Here is a 24,962-nt window from a genome sequence, read left to right on the forward strand (position 1 = left end):
AGTCCGGTAGCTCTGGCTGACGGGATGATGTGGGATATTAGTGGTAGTTGTCCGGTGGCTCTGGCTGTCGGGATGATGTGGGATATTAGTGGTAGTAGTCCGGTGACTCTGGCTGACGGGATGATGTGGGATATTAGTGGTAGTAGTCCGGTGGCTCTGGCTGATGGGATGATGTGGGATATTAGGGGTAGTAGTCCGGTGGCTCTGGCTGACGGGATGATGTGGGATATTAGGGGTAGTAGTCCGGTGGCTCTGGCTGATGGGATGATGTGGGATATTAGGGGTAGTAGTCCCGTGGCTCTGGTGATGGGATGATGTGGGATATTAGTGGTAGTAGTCCGGTGGCTCTGGCTGACGGGATGATGTGGGATATTAGTGGTAGTAGTCCGGTGGCTCTGGCTGTTGGGATGATGTGGGATATTAGGGGTAGTAGTCCGGTGGCTCTGGCTGACGGGATGATGTGGGATATTAGGGGTAGTAGTCCGGTGGCTCTGGCTGATGGGATGATGTGGGATATTAGGGGTAGTAGTCCGGTGGCTCTGGCTGACGGGATGATGTGGGATATTAGTGGTAGTAGTCCGGTGGCTCTGGCTGACGGGATGATGTGGGATATTAGTGGTAGTAGTCCGGTGGCTCTGGCTGATGGGATGATGTGGGATATTAGGGGTAGTAGTCCGGTGGCTCTGGCTGACGGGATGATGTGGGATATTAGGGATAGTAGTCCGGTGGCTCTGGCTGACGGGATGATGTGGGATATTAGTGGTAGTAGTCCGGTGGCTCTGGCTGACGGGATGTTGTGGGGTATTAGGGGTAGTAGTCCGGTGACTCTGGCTGACGGGATGATGTGGGATATTAGGGGTAGTAGTCCGGTGGCTCTGGCTGACAGGATGATGTGGGATATTAGGGGTAGTAGTCCGGTAGCTCTGGCTGATGGGATGATGTGGGATATTAGTGGTAGTAGTCCGGTGGCTCTGGCTGACAGGATGATGTGGGATATTAGTGGTAGTAGTCCGGTGGCTCTGGCTGACGGGATGATGTGGGGTATTAGGGGTAGTAGTCCGGTGACTCTGGCTGACGGGATGATGTGGGATATTAGGGGTAGTAGTCCGGTGGCTCTGGCTGACAGGATGATGTGGGATATTAGGGGTAGTAGTCCGGTAGCTCTGGCTGACGGGATGATGTGGGATATTAGTGGTAGTAGTCCGGTGGCTCTGGCTGACGGGATGATGTGGGATAGTAGTGGTAGTAGTCCGGTGGCTCTGGCTGACAGGATGATGTGGGATATTAGTGGTAGTAGTCCGGTGGCTCTGGCTGACGGGATGATGTGGGGTATTAGGGGTAGTAGTCCGGTGACTCTGGCTGACGGGATGATGTGGGATATTAGGGGTAGTAGTCCGGTGGCTCTGGCTGACGGGATGATGTGGGATATTAGGGGTAGTAGTCCGGTGGCTCTGGCTGACGGGATGATGTGGGATATTAGGGGTAGTAGTCCGGTGGCTCTGGCTGACGGGATGATGTGGGATATTAGGGGTAGTAGTCCGGTGGCTCTGGCTGACGGGATGATGTGGGATATTAGGGGTAGTAGTCCGGTGGCTCTGGCTGATGGGATGATGTGGGATATTAGGGGTAGTAGTCCGGTGGCTCTGGCTGACGGGATGATGTGGGATATTATGGGTAGTAGTCCGGTGGCTCTGGCTGACGGGATGATGTGGGATATTAGGGGTAGTAGTCCGGTGGCTCTGGCTGACAGGATGATGTGGGATATTAGTGGTAGTAGTCCGGTGGCTCTGGCTGTCGGGATGATGTGGGATATTAGGGGTAGTAGTCCGGTGGCTCTGGCTGACGGGATGATGTGGGATATTAGGGGTAGTAGTCTGGTGGCTCTGGCTGACAGGATGATGTGGGATATTAGTGGTAGTAGTCCGGTGGCTCTGGCTGTCGGGATGATGTGGGATATTAGTGGTAGTAGTCCGGTGGCTCTGGCTGTCGGGATGATGTGGGATATTAGGGGTAGTAGTCCGGTGGCTCTGGCTGACAGGATGATGTGGGATATTAGTGGTAGTAGTCCGGTGGCTCTGGCTGTCGGGATGATGTGGGATATTAGGGGTAGTAGTCCGGTGGCTCTGGCTGTCGGGATGATGTGGGATATTAGTGGTAGTAGTCCGGTGGCTCTGGCTGTCGGGATGATGTGGGATATTAGAGGTAGTAGTCCGGTGGCTCTGGCTGACGGGATGATGTGGGATATTAGGGGTAGTAGTCCGGTGGCTCTGGCTGTCAGGATGATGTGGGATATTAGAGGTAGTAGTCCGGTGGCTCTGGCTGACGGGATGATGTGGGATATTAGGGGTAGTAGTCCGGTGGCTCTGGCTGACAGGATGATGTGGGATATTAGTGGTAGTAGTCCGGTGGCTCTGGCTGTCGGGATGATGTGGGATATTAGGGGTAGTAGTCCGGTGGCTCTGGCTGACGGGATGATGTGGGATATTAGGGGTAGTAGTCCGGTGGCTCTGGCTGACGGGATGATGTGGGATATTAGGGGTAGTAGTCCGGTGGCTCTGGCTGTCGGGATGATGTGGGATATTAGTGGTAGTAGTCCGGTGGCTCTGACTGACGGGATGATGTGGGATATTAGGGGTAGTAGTCCGGTGGCTCTGGCTGTCGGGATGATGTGGGATATTAGGGGTAGTAGTCCGGTGGCTCTGGCTGACAGGATGATGTGGGATATTAGGGGTAGTAGTCCGGTGGCTCTGGCTGTCGGGATGATGTGGGATATTAGGGGTAGTAGTCCGGTGGCTCTGGCTGACGGGATGATGTGGGATATTAGGGGTAGTAGTCCGGTGGCTCTGGCTGTCGGGATGATGTGGGATATTAGGGGTAGTAGTCCGGTGGCTCTGACTGACGGGATGATGTGGGATATTAGGGGTAGTAGTCCGGTGGCTCTGGCTGTCGGGATGATGTGGGATATTAGGGGTAGTAGTCCGGTGGCTCTGGCTGACGGGATGATGTGGGATATTAGGGGTAGTAGTCCGGTGGCTCTGGCTGTCGGGATGATGTGGGATATTAGGGGTAGTAGTCCGGTGGCTCTGACTGACGGGATGATGTGGGATATTAGGGGTAGTAGTCCGGTGGCTCTGGCTGTCGGGATGATGTGGGATATTAGGGGTAGTAGTCCGGTGGCTCTGGCTGACAGGATGATGTGGGATATTAGTGGTAGTAGTCCGGTGGCTCTGGCTGACGGGATGATGTGGGATATTAGGGGTAGTAGTCCGGTGGCTCTGGCTGACGGGATGATGTGGGATATTAGGGGTAGTAGTCCGGTGGCTCTGGCTGATGGGATGATGTGGGATATTAGGGGTAGTAGTCCGGTGGCTCTGGCTGACGGGATGATGTGGGATATTAGGGGTAGTAGTCCGGTGGCTCTGGCTGTCGGGATGATGTGGGATATTAGGGGTAGTAGTCCGGTGGCTCTGGCTGACGGGATGATGTGGGATATTAGGGGTAGTAGTCCGGTGGCTCTGGCTGACGGGATGATGTGGGATATTAGGGGTAGTAGTCCGGTGGCTCTGGCTGATGGGATGATGTGGGATATTAGGGGTAGTAGTCCGGTGGCTCTGACTGACGGGATGATGTTGGATATTAGGGGTAGTAGTCCGGTGGCTCTGGCTGACAGGATGATGTGGGATATTAGGGGTAGTAGTCCGGTGGCTCTGGCTGACGGGATGATGTGGGATATTAGTGGCAGTAGTCCGGTAGCTCTGGCTGACGGGATGATGTTGGATATTAGGGGTAGTAGTCCGGTGGCTCTGGCTGACGGGATGATGTGGGATATTAGGGGTAATAGTCCGGTGGCTCTGGCTGACGGGATGATGTTGGATATTAGGGGTAGTAGTCCGGTGGCTCTGGCTGACGGGATGATGTGGGATATTAGGGGTAGTAGTCCGGTGGCTCTGGCTGTCGGGATGATGTGGGATATTAGGGGTAGTAGTCCGGTGGCTCTGGCTGACGGGATGATGTTGGATATTAGTGGTAGTAGTCCGGTGGCTCTGACTGACAGGATGATGTTGGATATTAGGGGTAGTAGTCCGGTGGCTCTGGCTGTCGGGATGATGTGGGATATTAGTGGTAGTAGTCCGGTGGCTCTGGCTGATGGGATGATGTGGGATATTAGTGGTAGTAGTCCGGTGGCTCTGGCTGATGGGATGATGTGGGATATTAGTGGTAGTAGTCCGGGGGGTCTGGCTGACGGGATGATGTGGGATCTTAGTGGTAGTAGTCCGGTGGCTCTGGCTGACGGGATGATGTGGGATATTAGAGGTAGTAGTCCGGTGGCTCTGGCTGACGGGATGATGTGGGATATTAGAGGTAGTAGTCCGGTGGCTCTGGCTGTCGGGATGATGTGGGATATTAGTGGTAGTAGTCCGGTGGCTCTGGCTGATGGGATGATGTGGGATATTAGGGGTAGTAGTCCGGTGGCTCTGGCTGATGGGATGATGTGGGATATTAGAGGTAGTAGTCCGGTGGCTCTGGCTGTCGGGATGATGTGGGATATTAGTGGTAGTAGTCCGGTGGCTCTGGCTGATGGGATGATGTGGGATATTAGGGGTAGTAGTCCGGTGGCTCTGGCTGATGGGATGATGTGGGATATTAGGGGTAGTAGTCCGGTGGCTCTGGCTGACGGGATGATGTGGGATATTAGAGGTAGTAGTCCGGTGGCTCTGGCTGTCGGGATGATGTGGGATATTAGAGGTAGTAGTCTGGTGGCTCTGGCTGATGGGATGATGTGGGATATTAGGGGTAGTAGTCCGGTGGCTCTGGCTGATGGGATGATGTGGGATATTAGGGGTAGTAGTCCGGTGGCTCTGGCTGATGGGATGATGTGGGATATTAGGGGTAGTAGTCCGGTGGCTCTGGCTGTCGGGATGATGTGGGATATTAGAGGTAGTAGTCCGGTGACTCTGGCTGTCGGGATGATGTGGGATATTAGGGGTAGTAGTCCGGTGGCTCTGGCTGATGGGATGATGTGGGATATTAGGGGTAGTAGTCCGGTGGCTCTGGCTGACGGGATGATGTGGGATATTAGAGGTAGTAGTCCGGTGGCTCTGGCTGTCGGGATGATGTGGGATATTAGTGGTAGTAGTCCGGTGGCTCTGGCTGATGGGATGATGTGGGATATTAGGGGTAGTAGTCCGGTGGCTCTGGCTGACGGGATGATGTGGGATATTAGAGGTAGTAGTCCGGTGGCTCTGGCTGACGGGATGATGTGGGATATTAGAGGTAGTAGTCTGGTGGCTCTGGCTGATGGGATGATGTGGGATATTAGGGGTAGTAGTCCGGTGGCTCTGGCTGATGGGATGATGTGGGATATTAGGGGTAGTAGTCCGGTGGCTCTGGCTGATGGGATGATGTGGGATATTAGGGGTAGTAGTCCGGTGGCTCTGGCTGATGGGATGATGTGGGATATTAGGGGTAGTAGTCCGGTGGCTCTGGCTGACGGGATGATGTGGGATATTAGGGGTAGTAGTCCGGTGGCTCTGGCTGACGGGATGATGTGGGATATTAGTGGTAGTAGTCCGGTGGCTCTGGCTGACGGGATGATGTGGGATATTAGGGGTAGTAGTCCGGTGGCTCTGGCTGATGGGATGATGTGGGATATTAGGGGTAGTAGTCCGGTGGCTCTGGCTGTCGGGATGATGTGGGATATTAGGGGTAGTAGTCCGGTGGCTCTGGCTGTCGGGATGATGTGGGATATTAGGGGTAGTAGTCCGGTGGCTCTGGCTGACGGGATGATGTGGGATATTAGTGGTAGTAGTCCGGTGGCTCTGGCTGACGGGATGATGTGGGATATTAGGGGTAGTAGTCCGGTGGCTCTGGCTGATGGGATGATGTGGGATATTAGGGGTAGTAGTCCGGTGGCTCTGACTGATGGGATGATGTGGGATATTAGGGGTAGTAGTCCGGTGGCTCTGGCTGACGGGATGATGTGGGATATTAGTGGTAGTAGTCCGGTGGCTCTGACTGATGGGATGATGTGGGATATTAGGGGTAGTAGTCCGGTGGCTCTGGCTGACGGGATGATGTGGGATATTAGGGGTAGTAGTCCGGTGGCTCTGGCTGACGGGATGATGTGGGATATTAGGGGGAGTAGTCCGGTGGTTCTGCCTGACAGGATGATGTGGGATATTAGGGGGAGTAGTCCGGTGGCCCTGGCTGACAGGATGATGTGGGATATTAGGGGTAGTAGTCCGGTGGCTCTGGCTGACGGGATGATGTGGGATATTAGGGGTAGTAGTCCAGTGGCTCTGGCTGACGGGATGATGTGGGATATTAGGGGGAGTAGTCCGGTGGTTCTGCCTGACAGGATGATGTGGGATATTAGGGGGAGTAGTCCGGTGGCCCTGGCTGACAGGATGATGTGGGATATTAGGGGTAGTAGTCCGGTGGCTCTGGCTGACGGGATGATGTGGGATATTAGGGGTAGTAGTCCGGTAGCTCTGGCTGACGGGATGATGTGGGATATTAGGGGTAGTAGTCCAGTGGCTCTGGCTGACGGGATGATGTGGGATATTAGGGGGAGTAGTCCGGTGGTTCTGCCTGACAGGATGATGTGGGATATTAGGGGGAGTAGTCCGGTGGCCCTGGCTGACAGGATGATGTGGGATATTAGGGGTAGTAGTCCGGTGGCTCTGGCTGACGGGATGATGTGGGATATTAGGGGTAGTAGTCCGGTAGCTCTGGCTGACGGGATGATGTGGGATATTAGGGGTAGTAGTCCAGTGGCTCTGGCTGACGGGATGATGTGGGATATTAGGGGGAGTAGTCCGGTGGCTCTGGCTGACGGGATGATGTGGGATATTAGGGGTTGTAATCTGGTGGCTCTGGCTGATGGGATGATGTGGGATATTAGGGGTTGTAGTCCGGTGGCTCTGGCTGACGGGATGATGTGGGATATTAGGGGTAGTAGTCCGGTGGCTCTGGCTGACGGGATGATGTGGGATATTAGGGGTAGTAGTCCGGTGGCTCTGGCTGACGGGATGATGTGGTATATTAGTGGTAGTAGTCCGGTGGCTCTGGCTGACGGGATGATGTGGGATATTAGGGGTAGTAGTCCGGTGGCTCTGGCTGACGGGATGATGTGGGATATTAGGGGTAGTAGTCCGATGGCTCTGGCTGACAGGATGATGTGGGATATTAGGGGTAGTAGTCCGGTGGCTCTGGCTGACGGGATGATGTGGGATATTAGGGGTAGTAGTCCGGTAGCTCTGGCTGTCGGGATGATGTGGGATATTAGGGGTAGTAGTCCGGTGGCTCTGGCTGACGGGATGATGAGGGATATTAGGGGTAGTAGTCCGGTGGCTCTGGCTGACAGGATGATGTGGGATATTAGGGGTAGTAGTCCGGTGGCTCTGGCTGACGGGATGATGAGGGATATTAGGGGTAGTAGTCCGGTGGCTCTGGCTGACGGGATGATGTGGGATATTAGTGGTAGTAGTCCGGTGGCTCTGGCTGACGGGATGATGTGGGATATTAGGGGTAGTAGTCCGGTAGCTCTGGCTGTCGGGATGATGTGGGATATTAGTGGTAGTAGTCCGGTGGCTCTGGCTGACGGGATGATGTGGGATATTAGGGGTAGTAGTCCGGTGGCTCTGGCTGACGGGATGATGAGGGATATTAGGGGTAGTAGTCCGGTGGCTCTGGCTGACGGGATGATGAGGGATATTAGGGGTAGTAGTCCGGTAGCTCTGGCTGACAGGATGATGTGGGATATTAGGGGTAGTAGTCCGGTGGCTCTGGCTGACGGGATGATGAGGGATATTAGGGGTAGTAGTCCGGTGGCTCTGGCTGACGGGATGATGTGGGATATTAGTGGTAGTAGTCCGGTGGCTCTGGCTGACGGGATGATGTGGGATATTAGGGGTAGTAGTCCGGTAGCTCTGGCTGTCGGGATGATGTGGGATATTAGTGGTAGTAGTCCGGTGGCTCTGGCTGACGGGATGATGTGGGATATTAGGGGTAGTAGTCCGGTGGCTCTGGCTGACGGGATGATGTGGGATATTAGTGGTAGTAGTCCGGTGGCTCTGGCTGATGGGATGATGTGGGATATTAGTGGTAGTAGTCCGGTAGCTCTGGCTGATGGGATGATGTGGGATATTAGGGGTAGTAGTCCGGTGGCTCTGGCTGACAGGATGATGTGGGATATTAGTGGTAGTAGTCCGGTGGCTCTGGCTGACGGGATGATGTGGGATATTAGGGGTAGTAGTCCGGTGGCTCTGGCTGACGGGATGATGTGGGATATTAGGGGTAGTAGTCCGGTGGCTCTGGCTGACGGGATGATGTGGGATATTAGTGGTAGTAGTCCGGTGGCTCTGGCTGACGGGATGATGTGGGATATTAGTGGTAGTAGTCCGGTGGCTCTGGCTGACGGGATGATGTGGGATATTAGTGGTAGTAGTCCGGTGGCTCTTGCTGACGGGATGATGTGGGATATTAGTGGTAGTAGTCCGGTGGCTCTTGTTGACGGGATGATGTGGGATATTAGGGGTAGTAGTCCGGTGGCTCTGACTGACGGGATGATGTGGGATATTAGTGGTAGTAGTCCGGTGGCTCTGGCTGACGGGATGATGTGGGATATTAGTGGTAGTAGTCCGGTGGCTCTGGCTGACGGGATGATGTGGGATATTAGTGGTAGTAGTCCGGTGGCTCTTGCTGACGGGATGATGTGGGATATTAGTGGTAGTAGTCCGGTGGCTCTTGTTGACGGGATGATGTGGGATATTATGGGTAGTAGTCCGGTGGCTCTTGCTGACGGGATGATGTGGGATATTAGTGGTAGTAGTCCGGTGGCTCTTGTTGACGGGATGATGTGGGATATTAGGGGTAGTAGTCCGGTGGCTCTGGCTGACGGGATGATGAGGGATATTAGGGGTAGTAGTCCGGTGGCTCTGGCTGACGGGATGATGTGGGATATTAGGGGTAGTAGTCCGGTGGCTCTGGCTGACGGGATGATGTGGGATATTAGGGGTAGTAGTCCGGTGGCTCTGGCTGACGGGATGATGTGGGATATTAGTGGTAGTAGTCCGGTGGCTCTGGCTGACGGGATGATGTGGGATATTAGGGGTAGTAGTCCGGTGGCTCTTGCTGACGGGATGATGTGGGATATTAGTGGTAGTAGTCCGGTGGCTCTTGTTGACGGGATGATGTGGGATATTATGGGTAGTAGTCCGGTGGCTCTTGCTGACGGGATGATGTGGGATATTAGTGGTAGTAGTCCGGTGGCTCTTGTTGACGGGATGATGTGGGATATTAGGGGTAGTAGTCCGGTGGCTCTTGCTGACGGGATGATGTGGGATATTAGTGGTAGTAGTCCGGTGGCTCTGGCTGACGGGATGATGTGGGATATTAGTGGTAGTAGTCCGGTGGCTCTTGCTGACGGGATGATGTGGGATATTAGTGGTAGTAGTCCGGTGGCTCTTGTTGACGGGATGATGTGGGATATTATGGGTAGTAGTCCGGTGGCTCTTGCTGACGGGATGATGTGGGATATTAGTGGTAGTAGTCCGGTGGCTCTTGTTGACGGGATGATGTGGGATATTAGGGGTAGTAGTCCGGTGGCTCTGGCTGACGGGATGATGAGGGATATTAGGGGTAGTAGTCCGGTGGCTCTGGCTGACGGGATGATGTGGGATATTAGGGGTAGTAGTCCGGTGGCTCTGGCTGACGGGATGATGTGGGATATTAGGGGTAGTAGTCCGGTGGCTCTGGCTGACGGGATGATGTGGGATATTAGGGGTAGTAGTCCGGTGGCTCTGGCTGACGGGATGATGTGGGATATTAGGGGTAGTAGTCCGGTGGCTCTGGCTGACGGGATGATGTGGGATATTAGTGGTAGTAGTCCGGTGGCTCTGGCTGACGGGATGATGTGGGATATTAGGGGTAGTAGTCCGGTGGCTCTGGCTGACGGGATGATGTGGGATATTAGTGGTAGTAGTCCGGTGGCTCTTGCTGACGGGATGATGTGGGATATTAGTGGTAGTAGTCCGGTGGCTCTGGCTGATGGGATGATGTCGGATATTAGTGGTAGTAGTCCGGTGGCTCTGGCTGACGGGACGATGTGGGATATTAGGGGTAGTAGTCCGGTGGCACTGGCTGACGGGATGATGTCGGATATTAGTGGTAGTAGTCCGGTGGCTCTGGCTGACGGGACGATGTGGGATATTAGTGGTAGTAGTCCGGTGACTCTGGCTGACGGGATGATGTGGGATATTAGTGGTAGTAGTCCGGTAGCTCTGGCTGACGGGATGATGTGGGATATTAGTGGTAGTAGTCCGGTGACTCTGGCTGATGGGATGATGTGGGATATTAGGGGTAGTAGTCCGGTAGCTCTGGCTGACGGGATGATGTGGGATATTAGGGGTAGTAGTCCGGTGGCTCTTGCTGACGGGATGATGTGGGATATTAGGGGTAGTAGTCCGGTGGCTCTTGCTGACGGGATGATGTGGGATATTAGTGGTAGTAGTCCGGTGACTCTGGCTGATGGGATGATGTGGGATATTAGGGGTAGTAGTCCGGTAGCTCTGGCTGACGGGATGATGTGGGATATTAGTGGTAGTAGTCCGGTGGCTCTTGCTGACGGGATGATGTGGGATATTAGTGGTAGTAGTCCGGTGGCTCTGGCTGATGGGATGATGTCGGATATTAGTGGTAGTAGTCCGGTGGCTCTGGCTGACGGGATGATGTGGGATATTAGGGGTAGTAGTCCGGTGGCACTGGCTGACGGGATGATGTCGGATATTAGTGGTAGTAGTCCGGTGGCTCTGGCTGACGGGACGATGTGGGATATTAGTGGTAGTAGTCCGGTGACTCTGGCTGACGGGATGATGTGGGATATTAGTGGTAGTAGTCCGGTAGCTCTGGCTGACGGGATGATGTGGGATATTAGTGGTAGTAGTCCGGTGACTCTGGCTGATGGGATGATGTGGGATATTAGGGGTAGTAGTCCGGTAGCTCTGGCTGACGGGATGATGTGGGATATTAGAGGTAGTAGTCCGGTGGCTCTGGCTGATGGGATGATGTGGGATATTAGGGGTAGTAGTCCGGTGGCTCTGGGTGACGGGAGGATGTGGGATATTAGGGGTAGTAGTCCGGTGGCTCTGGCTGACGGGATGATGTGGGATATTAGTGGTAGTAGTCCGGTGGCTCTGGGTGACGGGATGATGTGGGATATTAGTGGCAGTAGTCCGGTGGCTCTTGCTGACGGGATGATGTGGGATATTAGTGGTAGTAGTCCGGTGGCTCTGGCTGACGGGATGATGTGGGATATTAGGGGTAGTAGTCCGGTGGCTCTGGCTGACGGGATGATGTGGGATATTAGGGGTAGTAGTCCGGTGGCTCTGGCTGACGGGATGATGTGGGATATTAGTGGTAGTAGTCCGGTGGCTCTGGCTGACGGGATGATGTGGGATATTAGGGGTAGTAGTCCGGTGGCTCTGGCTGATGGGATGATGTGGGATATTAGGGGTAATAGTCCGGTGGCTCTTGCTGACGGGATGATGCGGGATATTAGGGGTAGTAGTCCGGTGGCTCTGGCTGACGGGATGATGTGGGATATTAGGGGTAGTAGTCCGGTGGCTCTGGCTGACGGGATGATGTGGGATATTAGGGGTAGTAGTCCGGTGGCTCTGGCTGACGGGATGATGTGGGATATTAGTGGTAGTAGTCCGGTGGCTCTGGCTGACGGGATGATGTGGGATATTAGGGGTAGTAGTCCGGTGGCTCTGGCTGACGGGATGATGTGGGATATTAGTGGTAGTAGTCCGGTGGCTCTTGCTGACGGGATGATGTGGGATATTAGTGGTAGTAGTCCGGTGGCTCTGGCTGATGGGATGATGTCGGATATTAGTGGTAGTAGTCCGGTGGCTCTGGCTGACGGGATGATGTGGGATATTAGTGGTAGTAGTCCGGTGGCTCTGGCTGATGGGATGATGTGGGATATTAGTGGTAGTAGTCCGGTGGCTCTGGCTGATGGGATGATGTCGGATATTAGTGGTAGTAGTCCGGTGGCTCTGGCTGATGGGATGATGTGGGATATTAGTGGTAGTAGTCCGGTGGCTCTGGCTGATGGGACGATGTGGGATATTAGTGGTAGTAGTCCGGTGGCTCTGGCTGATGGGATGATGTCGGATATTAGTGGTAGTAGTCCGGTGGCTCTGACTGACGGGATGATGTGGGATATTAGTGGTAGTAGTCCGGTGGCTCTGGCTGATGGGATGATGTCGGATATTAGTGGTAGTAGTCCGGTGGCTCTGGCTGACGGGACGATGTGGGATATTAGTGGTAGTAGTCCGGTGACTCTGGCTGACGGGATGATGTGGGATATTAGTGGTAGTAGTCCGGTAGCTCTGGCTGACGGGATGATGTGGGATATTAGGGGTAGTAGTCCGGTAGCTCTGGCTGACGGGATGATGTGGGATATTAGAGGTAGTAGTCCGGTGGCTCTGGCTGATGGGATGATGTGGGATATTAGGGGTAGTAGTCCGGTAGCTCTGGCTGACGGGATGATGTGGGATATTAGGGGTAGTAGTCCGGTAGCTCTGGCTGACGGGATGATGTGGGATATTAGTGGTAGTAGTCCGGTGGCTCTGGCTGACGGGATGATGTGGGATATTAGTGGTAGTAGTCCGGTGGCTCTGGCTGATGGGATGATGTGGGATATTAGTGGTAGTAGTCCGGTGGCTCTGGCTGACGGGATGATGTGGGATATTAGTGGTAGTAGTCCGGTGACTCTGGCTGACGGGATGATGTGGGATATTAGGGGTAGTAGTCCGGTGGCTCTGGCTGACGGGATGATGTGGGATATTAGTGGTAGTAGTCCGGTGACTCTGGCTGACGGGATGATGTGGGATATTAGGGGTAGTAGTCTGGTGGCTCTGGCTGACGGGATGATGTGGGATATTAGTGGTAGTAGTCCGGTGGCTCTGGCTGACGGGATGATGTGGGATATTAGGGGTAGTAGTCTGGTGGCTCTGGCTGACGGGATGATGTGGGATATTAGTGGTAGTAGTCCGGTGGCTCTGGCTGACGGGATGATGTGGGATATTAGGGGTAGTAGTCCGGTAGCTCTGGCTGATGGGATGATGTGGGATATTAGGGGTAGTAGTCCGGTGGCTCTGGCTGACGGGATGATGTGGGATATTAGTGGTAGTAGTCCGGTGACTCTGGCTGATGGGATGATGTGGGATATTAGGGGTAGTAGTCCGGTGGCTCTGGCTGACGGGATGATGTGGGATATTAGTGGTAGTAGTCCGGTGACTCTGGCTGACGGGATGATGTGGGATATTAGGGGTAGTAGTCTGGTGGCTCTGGCTGACGGGATGATGTGGGATATTAGTGGTAGTAGTCCGGTGGCTCTGGCTGACGGGATGATGTGGGATATTAGGGGTAGTAGTCTGGTGGCTCTGGCTGACGGGATGATGTGGGATATTAGTGGTAGTAGTCCGGTGGCTCTGGCTGACGGGATGATGTGGGATATTAGGGGTAGTAGTCCGGTAGCTCTGGCTGATGGGATGATGTGGGATATTAGGGGTAGTAGTCCGGTAGCTCTGGCTGACGGGATGATGTGGGATATTAGGGGTAGTAGTCCGGTGGCTCTGGCTGATGGGATGATGTTGGATATTAGGGGTAGTAGTCCGGTAGCTCTGGCTGATGGGATGATGTGGGATATTAGGGGTAGTAGTCCGGTGGCTCTGGCTGACGGGATGATGTGGGATATTAGGGGTAGTAGTCCGGTGGCTCTGGCTGACGGGATGATGTGGGATATTAGGGGTAGTAGTCCGGTGGCTCTGGCTGACGGGATGATGTGGGATATTAGTGGTAGTAGTCCGGTGGCTCTGGCTGACGGGACGATGCGGGATATTAGGGGGAGTAGTCCGGTGGCTCTGGCTACACACAGCACACACTATATACACTATACACTATATACACACTATATACCCTCTGTATATACACACAGCACACACTATATACACTATACACTATATACACACTATATACCCTCTGTATATACACACAGCACACACTATATACACACTAAATACACACTATACACCCTCTGTATATACACACAGCACACACTATATACACACTATATACACACTATACACTATATATACCCTCTGTACACACTATACACTATATACACACTATATATACCCTCTGTACACACTATACACTATATACACACTATATACCCTCTGTATATACACACAGCACACACTATATACACACTATATACACACTATACACCCTCTGTATATACACACAGCACACACTATATACACACTATACACTATATATACCCTCTGTACACACTATACACTATATACACACTATATACCCTCTGTACACACTATACACTATATACACACTATATACCCTCTGTATATACACACAGCACACACTATATACACACTATATACACACTATACACCCTCTGTATATACACACAGCACACACTATATACACACTATACACACTATATATACCCTCTGTACACACTATACACTATATACACACTATATACACACTATACACCCTCTGTATATACACACAGCACACACTATATACACTATATACACTATATACAGCACACACTATATACACTATATACACTATATACCCTCTGTATATACACAGCACACACTATACACTATATACACTATACACTATATACACTATACACACTATATACTATACACAGCACACACTATATACACTATATACACTATACACACTATATACTATACACAGCACACACTATATACCCTCTGTACACACTATACACTATATACACTATACACACTATATACACTATATACAGCACACACTATATACACTATATACACTATATACCCTCTGTATATACACAGCACACACTATACACTATATACACTATACACTATATACACTATACACACTATATACTATACACAGCACACACTATATACCCTCTGTACACACTATACACTATATACACTATACACACACTATATACACAGCACACACTATATACACTATATACACACTATACACACACTATATACCCTCTGTACACACTATATACACTATATACACACTATACACACACGATATACACAGCACACACTATACACTATATACACTATACACTATATACACTAAACACACTATATACTATACACAGCACACACTATATACACTATATACACTATACACACTATATACTATACACTGCACACACTATATACCCTCTGTACACACTATACACTATATACACTATACACACACTATATACACTATACACACTATATACACTATATACACACTATATATACACTATATACACAGCACACACTATATACACTATATACTATACACAGCACACACTATATACCCTCTGTACACACTATACACTATATACACTATACACACACTATATACCCTCTGTACACACTATATACACTATATACACACTATACACACACTATATACACAGCACACACTATACACTATATACACTATACACTATATACACTATACACACTATATACTATACACAGCACACACTATATACACTATATACACTATACACACTATATACTATACACAGCACACACTATATACCCTCTGTACACACTATACACTATATACACTATACACTATATACACTATACACTATATACACTATACACACTATATACTATACACAGCACACACTATATACACTATATACACTATACACACTATATACTATACACAGCACACACTATATACCCTCTGTACACACTATACACTATATACACTATACACTATATACACTATACACTATATACACTATACACACTATATACTATACACAGCACACACTATATACACTATATACACTATACACACTATATACTATACACAGCACACACTATATACCCTCTGTACACACTATACACTATATACACTATACACTATATACACTATACACTATATACACTATACACACTATATACTATACACAGCACACACTATATACACTATATACACTATACACACTATATACTATACACAGCACACACTATATACCCTCTGTACACACTATACACTATATACACTATACACTATATACACTATATACACTATATACACTATACACACTATATACTATACACAGCACACACTATATACACTATATATACACAGCACACACTATATACCCTCTGTACACACTATACACTATATACACTATACACACTATACACTATATACACTATATACACACTATATACACTATATACACTATACACACTATACACTATATACACTATATACACACTATATACACTATATACACTATACACACACTATATACACAGCACACACTATATACACTATATACACACTATACACACTATATACTATACACAGCACACACTATATACACTATATATACACAGCACACACTATATACCCTCTGTACACACTATACACTATATACACTATACACACTATACACTATATACACTATATACACACTATATACACTATATACACTATACACACTATACACTATATACACTATATACACACTATATACACTATATACACTATACACACACTATATACACAGCACACACTATATACACTATATATACACTATACACACTATATACTATACACAGCACACACTATATACACTATATACACACTATACACACACTATATACTATACACAGCACACACTATATACACTATATACACTATATACACTATATACACTATATACACTATATACTATACACAGCACACACTATATACACTATATACACTATATATACACTATATACACAGCACACACTATATACACTATATACACACTATACACACACTATATACTATACACAGCACACACTATATACACTATATACACTATATATACACTATATACACTATATACACTATACACACACTATATACTATACACAGCACACACTATACACTATATACACTATACACACTATATACTATACACAGCACACACTATATACCCTCTGTACACACTATACACTATATACACTATACACACACTATATACACAGCACACACTATATACACTATATACACACTATACACACACTATATACCCTCTGTACACACTATATACACTATATACACACTATACACACACTATATACACAGCACACACTATACACTATATACACTATACACTATACACACTATATACTATACACAGCACACACTATATACACTATATACACTATACACACTATATACTATACACAGCACACACTATATACCCTCTGTACACACTATACACTATATACACTATACACACACTATATACACTATACACACTATATACACTATATACACACTATATATACACTATATACACAGCACACACTATGTACACTATATACTATACACTATACACACTATATACCCTCTGTACACACTATACACTATATACACTATACACACACTATATACACTATACACACTATATACACTATATACACACTATATATACACTATATACACAGCACACACTATACACACTATATACTATACACAGCACACACTATATACCCTCTGTACACACTATACACACACTCTATACTATACACAGCACACACTATATACACTATATACACACTATACACACACTATATACTATACACAGCACACACTATATACACTATATACACTATATACACTATACACACACTATATACTATACACAGCACACACTATATACACTATATATACACAGCACACACTATATACACTATATACACACTATACACACACTATATACTATACACAGCACACACTATATACACTATATATACACAGCACACACTATATACCCTCTGTACACACTATACACTATATACACTATACACACTATACACTATATACACTATATACACACTATATACACTATATACACTATACACACACTATATACACAGCACACACTATATACACTATATACACTATATACACTATACACACTATACACTATATACACTATATACACACTATATACACTATATACACTATACACACACTATATACACAGCACACACTATATACACTATATACACTATATACACTATACACACTATACACTATATACACTATATACACACTATATACACTATATACACTATACACACTATACACTATATACACTATATACACACTATATACACTATATACACTATACACACACTATATACACAGCACACACTATATACACTATATACACTATATACACTATACACACTATATACTATACACAGCACACACTATATACACTATATATACACAGCACACACTATATACCCTCTGTACACACTATACACTATATACACTATACACACTATACACTATATACACTATATACACACTATATACACTATATACACTATACACACTATACACTATATACACTATATACACACTATATACACTATATACACTATACACACACTATATACACAGCACACACTATATACACTATATACACACTATACACACTATATACTATACACAGCACACACTATATACACTATATATACACAGCACACACTATATACCCTCTGTACACACTATACACTATATACACTATACACACTATACACTATATACACTATATACACACTATATACACTATATACACTATACACACTATACACTATATACACTATATACACACTATATACACTATATACACTATACACACACTATATACACAGCACACACTATATACACTATATATACACTATACACACTATATACTATACACAGCACACACTATATACACTATATACACACTATACACACACTATATACTATACACAGCACACACTATATACACTATATACACTATATACACTATATACACTATATACACTATATACTATACACAGCACACACTATATACACTATATACACTATATATACACTATATACACAGCACACACTATATACACTATATACACACTATACACACACTATATACTATACACAGCACACACTATATACACTATATACACTATATATACACTATATACACTATATACACTATACACACACTATATACTATACACAGCACACACTATATACACTATATACACTATACACACACTATATACTCTATATACACTATATACACTATATATACACTATATACACAGCACACACTATATACACTATATACACACTATACACACACTATATACTATACACAGCACACACTATATACACTATATACACTATATACACTATATACACTATATATACACTATACACACACTATATACTATACACAGCACACACTATATACACTATATACACTATATACACTATATATACACTATACACACACTATATACTATACACAGCACACACTATATACACTATATACACACTATACACACACTATATACTATACACAGCACACACTATATACACTATATACACTATACACACACTATATACTCTATATACACTATATACACTATATATACACTATATACACAGCACACACTATATACACTATATACACACTATACACACACTATATACTATACACAGCACACACTATATACACTATATACACTATATACACTATATACACTATATACACTATACACACACTATATACTATACACAGCACACACTATATACACTATATACACTATATATACACTATATACACTATATACACTATACACACACTATATACTATACACAGCACACACTATATACACTATATACACTATACACACACTATATACTATACACAGCACACACTACAGACGGGCTATCACTTACATACCAAAACTTTTCTCCCCTCTGTGCATGGGTGGTCGGGAGAAGCCCCTCATGGAGCGGCCGGACGACCCTTTTGTTCCTCGGACATAAGATCACACGGAGCCCGGAGGAGGAGGAAGCCCCGAATACTGCGAGCCACAGCGGCGGCGGCGGATCAGCACTGGGGGAGGGGACAGCTCCGCACGGGGGAGGAGCCAGGGGCGGGGCCACAGGAAGGGGCAGCTCCCAGCACAGGGGCGGAGTCAGGGGAGGGGCAGCACCCAGCACAGGGGCGGAGTCAGGGGAGGGGCAGCACCCAGCACAGAGCAGGCGGCAGCTGAGCGCGTGAACGAGAGGATGGGAGCCGCACCAGCCGGGACACGGCCTGCACCCCGACATCAGGGGCACCCCGAGATCAGGAGAACCCCAAGATCAGGAGAACCCCGAGATCAGGGGCACCCCGAGATCAGGAGAACCCCGAGATCAGGGGCACCCCGAGATCAGGAGTACCCCGAGATCAGGAGCACCCCGAGATCACACAGCACCCCGAGATCAGGAGCACCCCGAGATCACACAGCACCCCGAGATCAGGAGCACCCCGAGATCACACAGCACCCCGAGATCAGGAGCACCCCGAGATCAGGAGCACCCCGAGATCACACAGCACCCCGAGATCAGGAGTACCCCGAGATCAGGAGCACCCCGAGATCAGGAGAACCCCGAGATCAGGAGTACCCCGAGATCAGGAGCACCCCGAGATCACACAGCACCCCGAGATCAGGGGCACCCCGAGATCAGGAGTACCCCGAGATCAGGAGCACCCCGAGATCACACAGCACCCCGAGATCAGGAGCACCCCGAGATCACACAGCACCCCGAGATCAGGAGCACCCCGAGATCAGGAGTACCCCGAGATCACACAGCACCCCGAGATCAGGAGCACCCCGAGATCACACAGCACCCCGAGATCAGGGGCACCCCGAGATCAGGAGCACCCCGAGATCACACAGCACCCCGAGATCAGGAGAACCCCGAGATCAGGAGTACCCCGAGATCAGGGGCACCCCGAGATCACACAGCACCCCGAGATCAGGGGCACCCCGAGATCAGGAGCACCCCGAGATCACACAGCACCCCGAGATCAGGAGCACCCCGAGATCAGGAGCACCCCGAGATCAGGAGTACCCCGAGATCACACAGCACCCCGAGATCAGGAGCACCCCGAGATCACACAGCACCCCGAGATCAGGAGCACCCCGAGATCAGGAGTACCCCGAGATCACACAGCACCCCGAGATCAAGAGTACCCCGAGATCAGGAGCACCCCGAGATCAGGAGCACCCCGAGATCAGGAGTACCCCGAGATCACACAGCACCCCGAGATCAAGAGTACCCCGAGATCAGGAGAACCCCGAGATCAGGAGAACCCCGAGATCAGGAGTACCCCGAGATCAGGGGCACCCCGAGATCACACAGCACCCCGAGATCAGGGGCACCCCGAGATCAGGAGTACCCCGAGATCAGGAGCACCCCGAGATCAGGAGAACCCCGAGATCAGGAGTACCCCGAGATCAGGGGCACCCCGAGATCACACAGCACCCCGAGATCAGGGGCACCCCGAGATCAGGAGCACCCCGAGATCACACAGCACCCCGAGATCAGGAGCACCCCGAGATCACACAGCACCCCGAGATCAGGAGCACCCCGAGATCAGGAGTACCCCGAGATCACACAGCACCCTGAGATCAGGAGCACCCCGAGATCACACAGCACCCCGAGATCAGGAGCACCCCGAGATCAGGAGTACCCCGAGATCACACAGCACCCCGAGATCAAGAGTACCCCGAGATCAGGAGCACCCCGAGATCAGGAGCACCCCGAGATCAGGAGTACCCCGAGATCACACAGCACCCCGAGATCAAGAGAACCCCGAGATCAGGAGAACCCCGAGATCAGGAGTACCCCGAGATCAGGGGCACCCCGAGATCACACAGCACCCCGAGATCAGGGGCACCCCGAGATCAGGAGTACCCCGAGATCAGGAGCACCCCGAGATCACACAGCACCCCGAGATCAGGAGTACCCCGAGATCACACAGCACCCCGAGATCAGGAGTACCCCGAGATCAGGAGCACCCCGAGATCAGGAGCACCCCGAGATCAGGAGAACCCCGAGATCAGGAGTACCCCGAGATCACACAGCACCCCGAGATCAGGAGCACCCCGAGATCACACAGCACCCCGAGATCAGGGGCACCCCGAGATCAGGGGCACCCCGAGATCAGGGGTACCCCGAGATCAGGAGCACCCCGAGATCACACAGCACCCCGAGATCAGGGGCACCCCGAGATCAGAAGCACCCCGAGATCACACAGCACCCCGAGATCAGGGGCACCCCGAGATCACACAGCACCCCGAGATCAGGGGCACCCCGAGATCAGGAGCACCCCGAGATCACACAGCACCCCGAGATCAGGGGCACCCCGAGATCAGGAGCACCCCGAGATCACACAGCACCCCAAGATCAGGGGCACCCCGAGATCACACAGCACCCCGAGATCAGGGGCACCCCGAGATCAGGAGCACCCCGAGATCACACAGCACCCCGAGATCAGGGGCACCCCGAGATCAGGAGCACCCCGAGATCAGGAGCACCCCGAGATCACACAGCACCCCGAGATCAGGAGTACCCCGAGATCACACAGCACCCCGAGATCAGGGGCACCCCGAGATCAGGAGCACCCCGAGATCAGGAGCACCCCGAGATCACAGCACCCCGAGATCATGGGCACCCCGAGATCAGGAGCACACCGAGATCAAGAGCACCCCGAGATCACACAGCACCCCGAGATCAGGGGCACCCCGAGATCAGGAGCACCCTGAGATCAGGAGCACCCCGAGATCACACAGCACCCCGAGATCAGGAGTACCCCGAGATCACACAGCACCCCGAGATCAGGGGCACCCCGAGATCAGGAGCACCCCGAGATCACACAGCACCCCGAGATCAGGGGCACCCCGAGATCAGGAGCACCCCGAGATCAGGAGTACCCCGAGATCACACAGCACCCCGAGATCAGGAGTACCCCGAGATCACACAGCACCCCGAGATCAGGGGCACCCCGAGATCAGGAGCACCCCGAGATCACACAGCACCCCGAGATCAGGAGCACCCCGAGATCAGGAGTACCCCGAGATCACACAGCACCCCGAGATCAGGGGCACCCCGAGATCAGGAGCACCCCGAGATCAGGAGCACCCCGAGATCACACAGCACCCCGAGATCAGGGGCACCCCGAGATCAGGAGCACCCCGAGATCAGGGGCACCCCGAGATCAGGAGCACCCCGAGATCACACAGCACCCCGAGATCAGGAGCACCCCGAGATCAGGAGCACCCCGAGATCACACAGCACCCCGAGATCAGGGGCACCCCGAGATCAGGAGAACCCCAAGATCAGGAGCACCCCGAGATCAGGAGCACCCCGAGATCAGGAGTACCCCGAGATCACACAGCACCCCGAGATCAGGGGCACCCCGAGATCAGGGGCACCCCGAGATCAGGAGCACCCCGAGATCACACAGCACCCCGAGATCACACAGCACCCCGAGATCAGGGGCACCCCGAGATCAGGAGCACCCCGAGATCAGGAGCACCCCGAGATCACACAGCACCCCGAGATCAGGGGCACCCCGAGATCAGGAGAGCCCCGAGATCAGGGGCACCCCGAGATCAGGAGAGCCCTGAGATCAGGGGCACCCCGAGATCAGGAGAACCCCGAGATCAGGGGCACCCCGAGATCAGGAGCACCCCGAGATCAGGAGCACCCCAAGATCACACAGCACCCCAAGATCAGGAGAACCCCGAGATCAGACAGCACCCCGAGATCAGGGGCACCCCGAGATCAGGAGAACCCCGAGATCAGGGGCACCCCGAGATCAGGAGCACCCCGAGATCAGGGGCACCCCGAGATCAGGAGAACCCCGAGATCAGGGGCACCCCGAGATCAGGGGCACCCCGAGATCAGGAGCACCCCAAGATCACACAGCACCCCAAGATCAGGAGAACCCCGAGATCAGACAGCACCCCGAGATCAGGAGCACCCCGAGATCAGACAGCACCCCGAGATCAGGAGCACCCCGAGATCAGGAGCACCCCGAGATCAGGGGCACCCCGAGATCAGGAGAACCCCGAGATCAGGAGCACCCCGAGATCAGGAGCACCCCGAGATCAGGAGTACCCCGAGATCACACAGCACCCCGAGATCAGGAGAGCCCCGAGATCAGGGGCACCCCGAGATCAGGAGAACCCCGAGATCAGGGGCACCCCGAGATCAGGAGCACCCCGAGATCAGGAGCACCCCAAGATCACACAGCACCCCGAGATCAGGAGAACCCCGAGATCAGACAGCACCCCGAGATCAGGGGCACCCCGAGATCAGGAGCACCCCGAGATCAGGAGAACCCCGAGATCAGGGGCACCCCGAGATCAGGAGAACCCCGAGATCAGGGGCACCCCGAGATCAGGAGCACCCCGAGATCAGGAGCACCCCAATATCACACAGCACCCCAAGATCAGGAGAACCCCGAGATCAGACAGCACCCCGAGATCAGGAGCACCCCGAGATCAGACAGCACCCCGAGATCAGGAGCACCCCGAGATCACACAGCACCCCGAGATCAGGAGAACCCCGAGATCAGACCACCCCGAGATCAGGAGCACCCTGAGATCAGACAGCACCCCGAGATCAGGAGCACCCCGAGATCAGACAGCACCCCGAGATCAGGAGCACCCCGAGATCAGGGGCACCCCGAGATCAGGAGAACCCCGAGATCAGGAGCACCCCGAGATCAGGGGCACCCCGAGATCAGGAGCACCCCGAGATCACACAGCACCCCGAGATCAGGGGCACCCCGAGATCAGGAGCACCCCAAGATCACACAGCACCCCGAGATCAGACAGCACCCTGAGATCAGACAGCACCCCGAGATCAGGAGCACCCCGAGATCAGGAGCACCCCGAGATCAGACAGCACCCCGAGATCAGACAGCACCCCGACATCAGGGGCACCCCGAGGTCAGGAGCACCCCGAGATCAGAC

General features: G+C 50.6%; 1 protein-coding gene across 3 annotated transcripts in view; it reads right to left on the bottom strand.

Moving 5' to 3' along the window:
- Positions 1-20,043, bottom strand: part of LMO3 (LIM domain only 3) — a 134,937-nt gene extending 114,894 nt beyond the window's left edge. The window contains exon 1 of one of the 3 annotated variants that reach the window (XM_073564596.1): positions 19,889-20,043. In XM_073564596.1, coding sequence (XP_073420697.1) covers positions 19,889-19,937 — 49 coding nt within the window. In that variant the 5' untranslated portion in view covers positions 19,938-20,043. Of the gene's footprint in view, positions 1-19,884 lie in introns of all 3 variants that reach the window. The other 2 variants (XM_073564595.1, XM_073564598.1) reach the window with 2 other exon arrangements.
- Between the last annotated feature and the right edge of the window lie 4,919 nt (positions 20,044-24,962).

This window comes from Dendrobates tinctorius, unplaced genomic scaffold (genome assembly GCF_039654945.1).
Source record: "Dendrobates tinctorius isolate UK_male_01 unplaced genomic scaffold, ASM3965494v1 ptg000464l, whole genome shotgun sequence".
Lineage (NCBI taxonomy): Eukaryota > Metazoa > Chordata > Amphibia > Anura > Dendrobatidae > Dendrobates > Dendrobates tinctorius.